General features: G+C 40.8%; 2 protein-coding genes across 2 annotated transcripts in view; both read right to left on the bottom strand.

Moving 5' to 3' along the window:
• Window positions 1–12,225, bottom strand: part of LOC139118796 (sulfotransferase 1C4-like) — a 57,408-nt gene extending 45,183 nt beyond the window's left edge. The window contains exon 1 of the mRNA XM_070682258.1: window positions 12,113–12,225. The gene's annotated coding sequence lies outside the window, so the exon portion shown is untranslated. The remainder of the gene's footprint in view (window positions 1–12,112) is intronic.
• On the bottom strand, window positions 322–4,389 carry LOC139118072 (uncharacterized). The gene is made up of 2 exons (XM_070681367.1): window positions 4,345–4,389; window positions 322–630 (listed from the first exon to the last, which is right to left on the bottom strand). Exons 1-2 carry the CDS (start codon window positions 4,387–4,389, stop codon window positions 322–324), a joined length of 354 nt encoding a protein of 117 aa, XP_070537468.1.
• Window positions 12,226–13,341: the final 1,116 nt, after the last annotated feature.

The following is a 13,341-nucleotide window of genomic DNA, read 5'->3' on the forward strand; positions in this document are numbered from 1 at the left end:
TTTAACAGTTTCTAAGAGAGATGGCCATGTCTCTCTACAAAATCACCATATGAACTGCATGCTCTTGCATATCGAATAAGCTGGGAAATGTATACCCCATAAGCTGGTGAGAGTGGAACATTACCAATGAGCTGTGGAAAATTGATTATACTAAGTTGAAATCATCTGTCTTGTCATATAGCCTAGTAGAAAGGTGACCATTAGAGTCAAATTCTAGTAAAATGTCCAGATATGAAGCAGAAAAGGCCGTTTCTGTAGTTTCTTTAATCTCCAATTCTGGAGGATAAATCATAGCGAGATAGTCAATGAATTCAGAGTTATTCATTGAAAAGCTACATCGTCGTCGTCGTCATCATCATCATCATCATCATCATCATCTTCATCTTCATCATAACCATGATCACCACCACAACCACCACCATCCTCCTGCTCCTGCTCATGCTCCTCATGCTCCTCCTCCTCCTGCTCCTCCTCCTCGTCGTCATCATCATCATCATCATCATCATCATCATCATCATCATCATCATCGTCGTCATCATCGTCGTCTTCTTTATCACCACCACCACCACCACCATCATCATGCTCCTCCTCCTCTTCATCACCATCATTACTACCACCACTACCATAATCCTCATTAAAAGGGTGTATATTCGTTGATTTTGTTGCAGAATATTGCCTTCGGTGCCCATGATAAACAGACTACACACACTCGCAATATTATACGTACTGGTATCGTTCATAAAATATATGGTCAGGTATCCTCGTTCGATGTTGTTATTTTCCTGAATAACTTAATAACAACAACACCACCAAGTTATGCAATCTCCATACCTTGGCTGTTCCCTTGTTCGGAAAATTTACATAAATTTACATATTTACAGTCTAGAAAATTCCTTGGAGGGCACCGTGCCCCTTCCTCGAAACCAGCAGGCTACGGCCTTGGTAACTCTTAAAACGCTATAACAGCTGAGTTAATATCCATCTTTTCTGACAAGTTCAGTGGAATGTAAAGTAATCGCTGGAAAGAAATACAATGATGCCCTGGTCACCAAATGAGATGGAACGGTCATGATCTAGACAGTCTGATCCCAAAAACTTTAAAATAGATATACTCTGTGATTTATCTCATAACTACATCTTGCAAACGTTTTTGACGATCGCAATTGTAAGGGACTGGTCAGTTTTTTTCAGCCTAGGGGGCGGGCGGTGGATTCATGGGGGTCACCTTGTTTTTGACTTTGGTGATAGGGGGGTCACCATGTTTTTGAAATGCCCATAGGGGGGGGGGGTCAGTGTGTTTTTGAATTTTGACACAGGCTCATCATTGCCTAAAATGCTAGTGTCAGCCACAAATTTCGTAATTCAGTTGTATCTTTCAGCGCGCCCTTCGGGCGAGTAACTAACGTTAATAATTAGTCATATTTTTAGCCGCCCAACTTTAACATATCAAGCATACATACATCAGAGATATCTGTATGTTCAATATTTTTCAGCGTGCTCTTCAAGCTCATTACTTTAATATATCAGACATTTTTCAGCATGCCCTTCTGGTGCATGACTTTAATATACAAGGCATATATATCAGAGATATCAGGATGTTTCATATTTTTCGGCGCGCCCTTCGGGCGCCATACTTTAATAAATCAGAGATATCTTGATGTTTGCTAAGTGAAAGTGAACCATTATGAAATCTGCATTTCATATGAAAAGGATGACAAATTCCTGATACTGTTCTGTTCTCTCTATGAGAATTCAGTATGAGAAAGCAACATGCACAAATATTTCACAATATATATTTGATACAGTGACTTATTTTAGAGATAGAAAAATGACAAGATATCTTTCCTTCTCATTGATGCAATTATGTTCCTTTGTTTCACAGGTTTTCTGTAGAAAGATGCTTTTTATGAACAAAATAACAGTTAAAAAGGCAGTTTTTGTCATTATTAGCTGTGCTTTTATGGTTTCAATGTTACAAGAAAAGGTCCTCTCAGACACTGTACACATCAGATTTGGCTAAAAAAGCTCTCTATGGCTCCTCAGGAGATTTAATTGGATGGTTGGCAAGTCTTAGGTACCGTTCAGTTTTTACGGCCGGGGGGGCCCGGCAAAATCCAGGGGGGGGGTCATCAAAATTTTGGAAATCCGCAAAGGGGGGGGTCATCGCTTTTTCACTGGTAGGAAAGGGGGGGGTCACCACCATTTTCAAAAACATAATACCAACAATAAAGTTCACTTTATGCCATTGCCATGATCGACCCTCTTTACCGGCGGGCCGCCTTCGGCGGCCCACTACACTAAATATACATTATGTATTACCCATGACCCTCTTAACGGGCAGACGCCTTTGGCGGCCCACTCCAATAAGGTTTACTTCATGCAATGGCCATGATCGACCCTCTTTACCGGCGGGCCGCCTTGCGGCGGCCCACTCCAATAAATTGACTTTATGTAATACCCCACGGCAATCTTAATGGCCGTGCGCCTTCAGCGGCCCTGTCCAGTAAAGTCTACTTTATGCAATAGCCATGATCGACCCTCTTTACCGGCGGGCCACCTTTGGTGGCCCACTAGAATAAAGTTGACTTTACGTAATGGCCGATGACCCTCTTAACCGGAGGGCTGCCTTTGGCGAACCACTCCAATAAAGTTCACTTTATACAATGTCCATGGACATGAGTTGTCTATGGAAATGAAGTTAAAAATTGCCTTACAGTCATCCTAATTAACAGACGTTTCAATGGATGTGGCTGAGAAGTTTGTGCACTGGCATCTCTGCTACACGAATAAAGTGCGCCGCGTACCGGAGTTCAAATCCAAACCATGCGGGTAAATTTGACATATGGGTTTTAGTTATTTTTAAGCGGGGGGGGGGGGGGGGGTCATCAATTTTTTTAGTCTGACAAAGGGGGGGGGTCATCTTTTTTTCACGAAAAATGCAGGGGGGTCTATATTTTTTTTGAAAACCGGCGACAAGATTTTGCCGGCCCCCCCAGCCGTAAAAACTGAACGGTCCCTTAACACCCATCAAAGTTTTTGATTCACTGCTTTTTCCTCTTTGATACTCAGGACATCTGGTTAAGCATAGAAAGTGTGAAATACATTCACAGCTCATTCAAAATACAGCTCATTCAAAATGTACTGTATTCAAACTTTAAGATTGACACTTTGAAATTCCTATCTTACAACTGACATGTCAACAATTTCATTAAAACATAGAATGACTATTTAAAATATGAATATATGTAAAATGTAAAATATAATATATATATACGTATATATATATATATATATATATATATATATATATATATATATATATATATATATATATATATAAAAATTTATGTCCACCTTTTGTTTTACCTATGTCGCGCCCCCTGGGGGGTCACCCTGTTTTCGAAATTTGGAATGGGGGGGGGGGAGGTCACCCTGTTTTCGAAATTAGGAATAGGGGGGAGGTCACCCTGTTTTCAAAATTTGGAATAGGGGGGGGGTCAGCCACTTTGGACGTCGGCAAAAAATAATCCACCGCCCCCCCCCCCAGGCCGAAGTAACTGACCAGTCCCTATGCGATCCGACGGGGTAGGCTTTGATATTTGTTCGTTTTGACTAAACAGGTGCGTGAGCTTTATAGTTATAAAAATGTCCAATAAAATGTTTTTTGACTTTGCACATTTGAAAGGGGAGACCTCCTGGCAGAGTCAGCAACGAAACATCCAAACATGTGATAATGGAAGACATACATAGTAAACATGAGCGTAACTATATCCCAGTTCCTTCATGTCCCTTAATTTGGGTCAGCTTAAGCAAAAAGTTTTCAGCTTTTACCTTCATTAATTCACTGACCGTTGAGAAAAGCCAGAATATGCTGACCTTCAACCTGTACTTTTGACCCCAACAATGGAACACTGATGAATTCCATCGAGAGAATGATCGACACAACAACGAACTGCAGATCTTATTAAAATACCTAATATCAAAACAATCTGCATGTTTTGGCTTGACGGGTTTCTGCTTCTTCAACTTCCCAGGGGAAAGTCTTTTGTTTGTGTGATCTCAGTGATCTAGTATACGCAGGGAGTAATCGGGAGACGTAGACCAAGATCCACGGCTGTTTTAAGACGCCTTTCACAAGTTTACATGGTCCATACACGTGATGTCATCAGCAAACATGTAAGAGCGCCCTCAGGACGTACTATAGGTTTGAGAGATCTGCCACCAACTCACGGCTCTTTCGAGTCTTTCGCACCAAGGTAATCGGCAAAATTGGACCAATCTGGGTCGTGTCCACATCTCAGACAAAGCGTCAGCAGAAAAAAAAAAATCAACCGATCAAGTTACGGTTGACAGCGGACACTCCCTGAGTTCCAGATAAAGGTCCCCCATGTTTATTTTACAAAACTTAACGGGGTGAGCTTTCTCGGTTTCATCAATCAATGACAGCAGAGAAACTGGTCGAGATTTGCCGCAAAAGATCGACCTAAATCCTTTCAAAGTCTTCCAACAGTTCAATTCATCAAGGGTCAGACTGAGGTGGCTATCCAAGTAAAAATGTGGGAACCGAAAATTTTATGCGTAAAGCGCCCTTACTAGCCTTCTGCTTCAATGTAATGTCGAATTATTTGGGTCAATATATATACGTCTTAAACGAGCAACAGGATATTTGCCTTAAGGCAATATCAGAATTTCAATATCGTGGGGGGGGGGGTTATCTTTAGGTGCTGTCAGTCTGAGCTTCTGCGTTTAATCTTTAATTTTGTTAGACAAGACACCAAAACATTCCCATGAGTTCGAAGCATTGCAATCGTACAACATGGTCAAGGTGGTCAAACATAATTACTCTTTATTAGACTGTTTTGAAGAAAAAATAAGAGCAGCAACTCTGTTATCGGAACATCATTACATATCTGACCTTTTGACCAATTATGCATCCTTGAGAGGTCATAGGGCGGTTTAGTAATGACCGCAGGGAGAGGACAGGTCATTTAATACATCATGTGAAATGCTTTATCTGAAATTCTCTTTACTTGATTTCAGCTCAGCATATATTTAAACTCTTCCACCAAGAAAGAAAAGATAAAAGCGGGAAGACCTGTTATCTGAAAATGTGCAAGAGTGACAATGCATAATGGCGGTTTCACCATTCTGTTATACACTGTGACCTACAAATAACTGTTTCTGCGGACACTGTGGAGTGAAAGGGCATGTTTTTTAATAAAAGATGTTTTTCTCGAAACCATAAGTTGTTGGAATAGATGGTTTCTCATCCAGGATCTGTCAACAGCCTCCTAGACAAGTCCATCAAGACATATGGGTTTGTTTGTGTGCTCAAGCTCGATCTCAAAACACGGGTTATATTCTCCGGCGGTTCCTGGGTCAGGGGTCAGATTTGACCGACAGCAGATGTCAGAGAAAAACCTTGCCAAGACAACATTAAATCAATTCTGACTGAAACCAAGTGGCGGTCAGCCACAACCGTTGCCAAAACGGACGAAATCCACACAACGTCGTTATCGCCCCAAGGTAAATAAATAAAATCCGAAATAAGTCAAATCTTTCATTGTCATGGACGTTGAATTGTACTTGCAAGGTTACAATTGAATGTTTGGGCTAGGAACTACTTGAATGTGACAAGTGCCTTTGCAATTTCAAAGATTCTGGGCTACATATTAAAATATCCAATGCTCTCATAAGTTGAGGGTATGTGCTGGTGTGTAGTCAAGGTGTGCTCTGAGAGTAATTGCTCGCCATCTGTTGCATTAGATCATCAGCATAGACTGATGACAGTCCGTTGACTGGGATCATCGCTTTGATAAAATTTGTGAGCGAGCGCTTGTGTGTGCTTCATGAACTCTACAGCGTGTGTGTGTGCGGGGGGGGGGGGGAGAGTTGTTATTAAAATATTTTAATAACAACTCTAATTCGGTTATTGGACCACTGTCTTTAAGGGTCGAGATATAGCCAAGTGGTTTTGACAGTGGTATCTTCGCTAGGTGACCGGGCGCTGTACGTTGTGAGTTCGAATCCAATCGAGAATTTACTGAATGGGTAAAATCATTCAGAATAGACAATGTAGTCAGACGGTAAACATACTTGTAACTGACGAACGTGCCGAATGACAAGATATAAACCACTAGTATTTTTCCGACAAACCTCAGCAGGATGTTTACCTTGGTGTTGTCTAAATCCATTCATGATGAAGCAAGACTACACGATGACGATTGTACGAATAAGCTTCTCAAGAGAAAGTGCGTGGTTTTTTTTTAAAATTCAGTATGTTTTCACCAAAAGTAAAAGTTAACGTCCACGGAAGCAATAAATGCCAACAGAAGGTTCTATCCACACCAAGGCGACAACTATGCATTCGCTAAGCGCACCGACTTGCTCCAGTTAGCCCGACCTCTTGTTCGCATGTCCTAATTGTGAGTCAGTCAACCAGAGCCATCGACCAGGGACTTTGCCCCAGAATGACCTGACCGGGTCATACTGTTTGAAAAAGTAAACCTACACTGCCCTGCGACCTACGTGAAACCCATTCGAATTATGTCTTTTTACAGGCGACGCTGTCATTATTTTTTGATGTTTACATTGTACTTTGCCGGGCCCTACCTTCTCAGATTGGCCATGAACTCGAACAGCGGCGACCATACATTGCGTAGGGGTTAACTGAACCCTGGGGCTTTCTTAGAGCTGACGTTTCTCATTAGCATACAATTCTGATGGATCTAAAGAAAGAGTCGTAGTTTCTTTTGTATCTGTTCTGTTTGTAAGCTGGTCTTAAAGTTATGTACTCTATTTGCCCATCTACAGCTATCACCATTTTCCAAGGTTCTCACAAGCTGGTCAAACGGTAATATATAAAAAGAACACCCTCAGGACGGCGAATTTGTTTCAATAGTCTAAGGCGCATTTATAAAAACGTCTCGCGATATGTCTGAGAATTTCCAGAAACCAGACACCTTTGTGCTTTTTATTCCTACCTACTGCGTCCCTTTAACTGGGTTCCTGTATAGATCAGTGACACTGACCCGAATATAATGTAATGGCGATAGTATTATGTCTGTACCGATGATGGCGATGGTATTATGTCTGTACCGATGACGGCGATAGTATTGTGTCTGTACCGATGATTCTGATATGTTGAATCACGAAGAAGTACTGTGTCAGGATATTTCACGTTACCACAAGTAATTCATTACTGTGGTGAGTCGTGCAGAATGTATTTTTACATCGACGTCTTCAGAAACATGTTGAGTATCGTTTTGATTCGTGCGACTGAGTTCTAACTGTAGGGTTGTTTAACATAACTGAGAGGTTGAAGCTACCTGTTTTCAGTCGTTTGTTGGACTCTTGCCATACTGTAACCGCTAGGCCGTAGCCAGTATGTCATTGAAATGACATTGCGAACGGGGAAAACTTTTTATGTGCAAGTGACAGTAGTATAGCGGCAGGTACAGTCAACCCTTCGTTGTTGTACAGGTTGTTCGTTGTTGTGCATGCATGCATGCATGCATGTATGCATGCATACATACATACATACATACATACATACATACATACATACATACATACATACATACATACATACATACATACATACATACATACATACATACTATATTATTTTTCCTTTCGACTTTCCCAATACATTTTGTTATAAAGAGTCACGCTTCAATGGTTACTCGACTTTATGACTAAAAGCAATTTTATGATTAAACCGCTCTGCGCTTTAAATCAAACTTCTCGTTAAGACACCTGAAAGTTTGTACATGGGGTTACGCTGCGGGTGGTTGACTTTGATAAATAGTTTGCTATATAACTTAAGACGTTACAAAAGCTACAAAAGATATTCCCCCGAAAATCTCGTGAGAAACCTTCCCGCTGTGCATCATGGGTGAGAGGCACCAGCTTTCAGTCTGCCAACATGATAAGACACCTTTAAACAATTTGGTGGGGGATGATCAATGTAAAAGTCACCAGTCAGACCAAACAAGCCATAAACATGTCGGAGATGAAGAATTCCCTAAACGAAGATGAATCTTCGACCTCTAACCACAAGATAACTGGTATAAATATACTGTTTTTCACACTCTCGGTGTTTTAGATTGGACATATACATTCACAGTACAACCGATTTCCTTTCTAGTTAGCCGTTAACATTTTCGATAAACGAATTAGAAAAAAAAGAGATTTGTTTGTATTCTGCACTTACCTCGGTGAAAAACAAAAAAGTGAAGACCTGATAAGGAGTTTATCTTAACGATGTAAAAAGATGACTTTTCGATGAAAATTAATATCAAACGGGAAAATACCGGCGCATCTATCTAAACATTCAGATGATTATGTCAGACAATACTCTTTTTCAGCTATATAAGTCACAAAAGGCATGGAAATATTTCTCCTGGATCCCAGACAAAACAAAATGCTTTTTATTATAATGTTTTCTTTACACCACTGCATGCAGGAAGCGTAAGGTGACACAGCTTGGTGTATAGATGCATCTGGAGTGATTTCCCAAGGCCCCAGATAACCCCATGACATGTATACGAACTAGGCGAGCCAGTGTGTAGTTTATGATCCTATCGACGTTCAGCGGTAGGAGCGTTGAAAAGGGAATGGTCCATGTTAAACATGGACCATTCCCTTTCGTAAGGAAAAAATAAAAGCAGAAGTCAGTTTACAACGTTTTGGTCTGAAAACGTTACCAATACCTCTATAGGGAAAATAGATCATCGATTTTCACAAATACAAAAAGTGAAAGCTTTAATCATTCTACAGGCACCAAAATTAGCCCACACGACAGCAGACAAACAAAGAATAATAAAAAGTTGAGAGCCCGTGTTCCCTTTCGCTTAGGCGAATTCTACCTTCGGCCTCAATACCAAAATGGTGTTTCTAATTTCGGATGAACAATTGTTGACCCTTGGGCGATGTAGACCACACCTGAAGTCATTCTCGAGTGCTGAATTGCTTGAAGCGTACTAAGAGTGGTCGTAAAAAAGATTATTCACCCTGCTATTCGAATTATTTTGTGCTACTCGGCTAAATTCTTTGAACATCTGTACGCATTTTATTTCTGATTTAATGGCCCCCTTCTGTGAGGAGGCCAGAAATGGTCAGCATTTGGTCTGTTGCCCTTTGAACCAGGATATTTAAGTTCGAGGCCGATGCGCTTGTCCGAATCTGTTCTTGTTCCTGCAAACAGATTAAGCCAAGGTTTACAAAGTCCAGAGATATCTTTAAAGAAATTTAATGACACTATGAAAATACTGCAAATATTACATACAGGTGATACATGTGACTGTATAGAAACTAAACAACTCGTTAACGTTTCAGGCGTGCCTTACCTTCATTCTGTGTTTTATTTATAAAATTAATAAAATTAGGCTTTTTATCCACTTGTATACACTGTGTTAATGAATATGAATAAGGAAAACGAATTCAAAACAATGCGCAAATGTTACGACAATTTCCTTTGAAATGGTATAACTTTTGCGATGGGTGAACGCATTAAGGTAGAACGCACCTTGGGGACAGATATTCGGACTCTCAAATTTCTACTTATTTTTCTGATCTACTACTTGTGGGGGCTCATTTTAAAGCTCTTGCAGAGAGAAAATCTTTCATCGTCTTAGTTTTTCGAAAATACAATATTTAATTTTTACCCCATAGAGTTAACACAGGAATGGCGGCCATTTTGAATTTCAAGTATCGGTAAATCTTAATGTTATTTGTTTCTCTTGTTCAAAAAATTGCATGGTGACCCTTGATTTTTTTTCTTGATTTTGAAAGAGAATGGAAGATTCCTTGAGGAAAGTTTGAGCAAAAGTTTCAGTCTTTCACTTTCGAGGTGCATACTACCTTAAGGTAGAATGCGCCTCGAGGACAGATATTCGGACTCTCAAATGTTTCCAATACTTTTTATTGCCTCCCGCTCGTAGGGGCTGACTTTAAAACTTTTGGAGTAAAAAAAAAATCACCTCATTTTTTTTGAAAATAAAAAAAATTCTCTTCGTAGAGTTAATACAGGGATAGCGGCCATTTTGAATTTCAAAAACCGGTATGTCAGGTATTTTCTCCAGTACAGAACTTTGCTCAGCGACCCCTGTATTTTAATTCTTGTTTTTAAAGGTATGATTGACAGCTTTATTGGGGAAAGTTTGGCAAAGGGTTACGTCTTGCACCTTCGAGGCGCATACTACATAATACTCTTTGTTCCTAGGCAGTGTGATCACAGCCAGTTTTTGACCGGCTGAATAACGCGGGCGCCGTTTTTCTTCAAATTTTGTCTTTTCTTTGAGCATAGACCCTTTTGAGAGTGGCTGCATGGGCTATTCTTCTTGTATTATTGGTACATGAAAACCTGGTCTATACCCAGGCCATACATGTGTCGTCATTCGGTGCACTCTCTTCACAGCGAGGCATTGTCTTCTAGTTGAAAATGTTATCTCAGGCCAGACAATGGCGTTACTAAACAACCCTAACAGCACTTTGATATTTCATTCTGACCCCCTTCGCCCACAGACACCCATTCAGACCCATCCGACTGGGCTGATTGTAAATTCGTGATAACATTTAAATTTATTAGAGTGGCTTGGGACAGGCGTTTGAACAAATAATTTAAGAGTCTAAAGAATCTGAACCGGTAGCCAAAGGCACTTGTATTTTAATCTGTCGAATTTCCGAAGAGAACTACACTCACGTCCTTTCAACATATTCTCCATCTTAGCACATTAGGCGATACACCATGGACAATAATCAGAGTGTACATGTATACCATGGAACATATCAAAATGACCACATTCCTAGTACACCGTTCATTCCTAATACACCGCTATCTGATCAACATTAAAACGCCTATATATCACATCCAGGGCACTTAATCCATTGAAGTATACGATACCATGCGTTCCGATGAAGATTACACGAAGGGTGTATCGTTTGCGTGTATTGTGTGCTGACTTCTAGCTACCGGCGACACAAGAAGACAGTTTCCGAAGTATTTATCTTTTGGAATTCACCATTGTCGACTGAATGTGGCTTTACCATTTGTAAAAGATGAACATATATGCACAGAATATGAGCTAATGTAGTTTACCTGAACGCACAGTGAATGTAAATAGTCGAATAAATAGTTAGCCCATATATTTCAATGCTGGACACTGGACACTCTTAGAAAATCGGAAACGGGAATTCCTGCACAAATAACGATTCTTCGATCGCTACACTGAAGCTTGAAATGGCCATCTCTGCTCAGAGGGTGGACATTGAGCGTGTCATTATCTAACAAAATCAAAATGTTTATGCGGAATAGAAGTAGGGGAGAGATATGTTTGTTTTGTAACATCACTCGGGATGGGATAAAACAAACAAAAGTTGTTAGCATGTGGCAGCGGCAGTTTAGGAAGACCACGCGCCCTAAAAGTAGTGTATTTGTGAGGTGTATGGTCTTATTAGGAAATCATGTGGGGTAAACAATGGAAAAATACCTTGATAATCACGCCAGGTACAAGTACGACGTACGTAATTGTCAATTTACAATGGAAAAAAGTGTGTCAGCTATTGTGTCAAGAAGAGAGTGGGATAAACCAATGCACATGACAATCAGCCTCACAACGAAGACCCTGATAAAAACAAAACCATTATGATTCGCATTCGGTTGAACGGAAACGAATTAATGGCAATTTGTGACGCCATACCCGGTTAAAGTGTAAGGTTTATGTCGCGTGCTGATTTCGAGAGAGGTCGCGACATCAAATGACAGATACAAAAATATTTCAGTGTTCACAACTTGCAAAACTTAGCAAACTTCCAACGAATTGGTAACAATAAACACCACCATTGTGTGTACACGTTCAAGGTTTCATAACATGATATGTATTACAGCACTCTCTACGTCGCGCGAGTTCGAATGATGTTTGCTTTCGCGCCATGGCAGAGGACAGGCTGGACTCTCAGAACGTCCCACTCGTGAACTGACGACAGTTTTAAAAAGGCCAGGTGATGAGTCCTCATTCAGAAAATTTACGAGCGTCCAGTAACCCGTTTCTGTGATGCCTCGGGGGACTGGAAAATAAGAAAATGTCACCAGGACTTTTCGTGCACTTACCCCAACCGGACAGTGAACGTAGCTACCCTTATGCGACGTCGAAGCGGAACACAGTTGTGCAACGCTTTTTGGTGAACAGCGTAAGATGTGCGTTCCTAAAGTGGAGGAGCCCGAACCCTATATTTTCAACGCACGTCGGCGTGATTTCATACACAATACGTGATTGTATCTCGATGTGTATCAGAAGGAAAACATGTCGTCCGTATGTTTGTCAAAATATGAAAGTTTTGTCAGTCATATATAGTAGGGCAGAAGTTGTCTACAGTAATGTTATGTGCATAGCGAGATCGCAGAAAAAACCAGAACAAAATCGACTAAAACATTGACCCAAGGTCCAGTTGAGAGAGAGAGAGAGAGAGAGAGAGAGAGAGAGAGAGAGAGAGAGAGAGAGAGAGAGGGAGAGAGAGAGAGCTATGTTACACGATTTCACATCTCTGCCAATCGTTAAGTATGCCAAGACCGATGCAAAAAGATAATACTAACACACAAAGATACCTCAACACAAATCGATAGAAAATTGTCAGTTAGCGGAACAACATTATCTCATACAGTATACAACGGATGTTATGTAAAAATTTGCTAACTGCCCGATAGCACACCGACTGGCACGACTGAGCTACAGGTTGATTAGCTGTAACCTGAGCACATGTTGATCCCGGAGACCTTGAAATCGTCCGACACAGCGATATGAACTGGCACACGGTATGCAATTACAGAAAGAATGTACGATCGTTACGCGCCAATCTCTTTATCGTGCTTTGGTTGAAAGAACGTGACTCGCAGGTTGAACTAAATCACGAAATATCGAAAATTATTTATCAAGACTAATAGCGACTGTAATAGGAAGATGTCAGCTTTGGTTCAATCCTCTGTCTTGTGTCTACTTTCTCTATTGTGCTGAACATTTTCTATGTCTACGTCAGGATTTTGATGAAAACTCGGGCATCAGCATGACACTTTGGTCAACGTGTACAACATTGAATTTTATAAGGGAGCCTACAGGGGGGTGGGCCGGGGGAATTTCGCGAACTCCTGTACCGTAAAATGTGACCCTCCCCCTTATCCTCCTGTCTAAAATGTGATTCTCCCCCTTGCCCGACATTCTAAAACTTGACCCTCCCCCCACCACTGCGGTATTCTCCCGGGAATAACTAAAACAGAATCAGCTAATTTACATAACAATTGGTTCAATTGTTATGTTTGGGACAAATTACAGAGGGGAGGGCTGG

This window comes from Ptychodera flava, chromosome 19 (assembly GCF_041260155.1).
Source record: "Ptychodera flava strain L36383 chromosome 19, AS_Pfla_20210202, whole genome shotgun sequence".
Lineage (NCBI taxonomy): Eukaryota > Metazoa > Hemichordata > Enteropneusta > Ptychoderidae > Ptychodera > Ptychodera flava.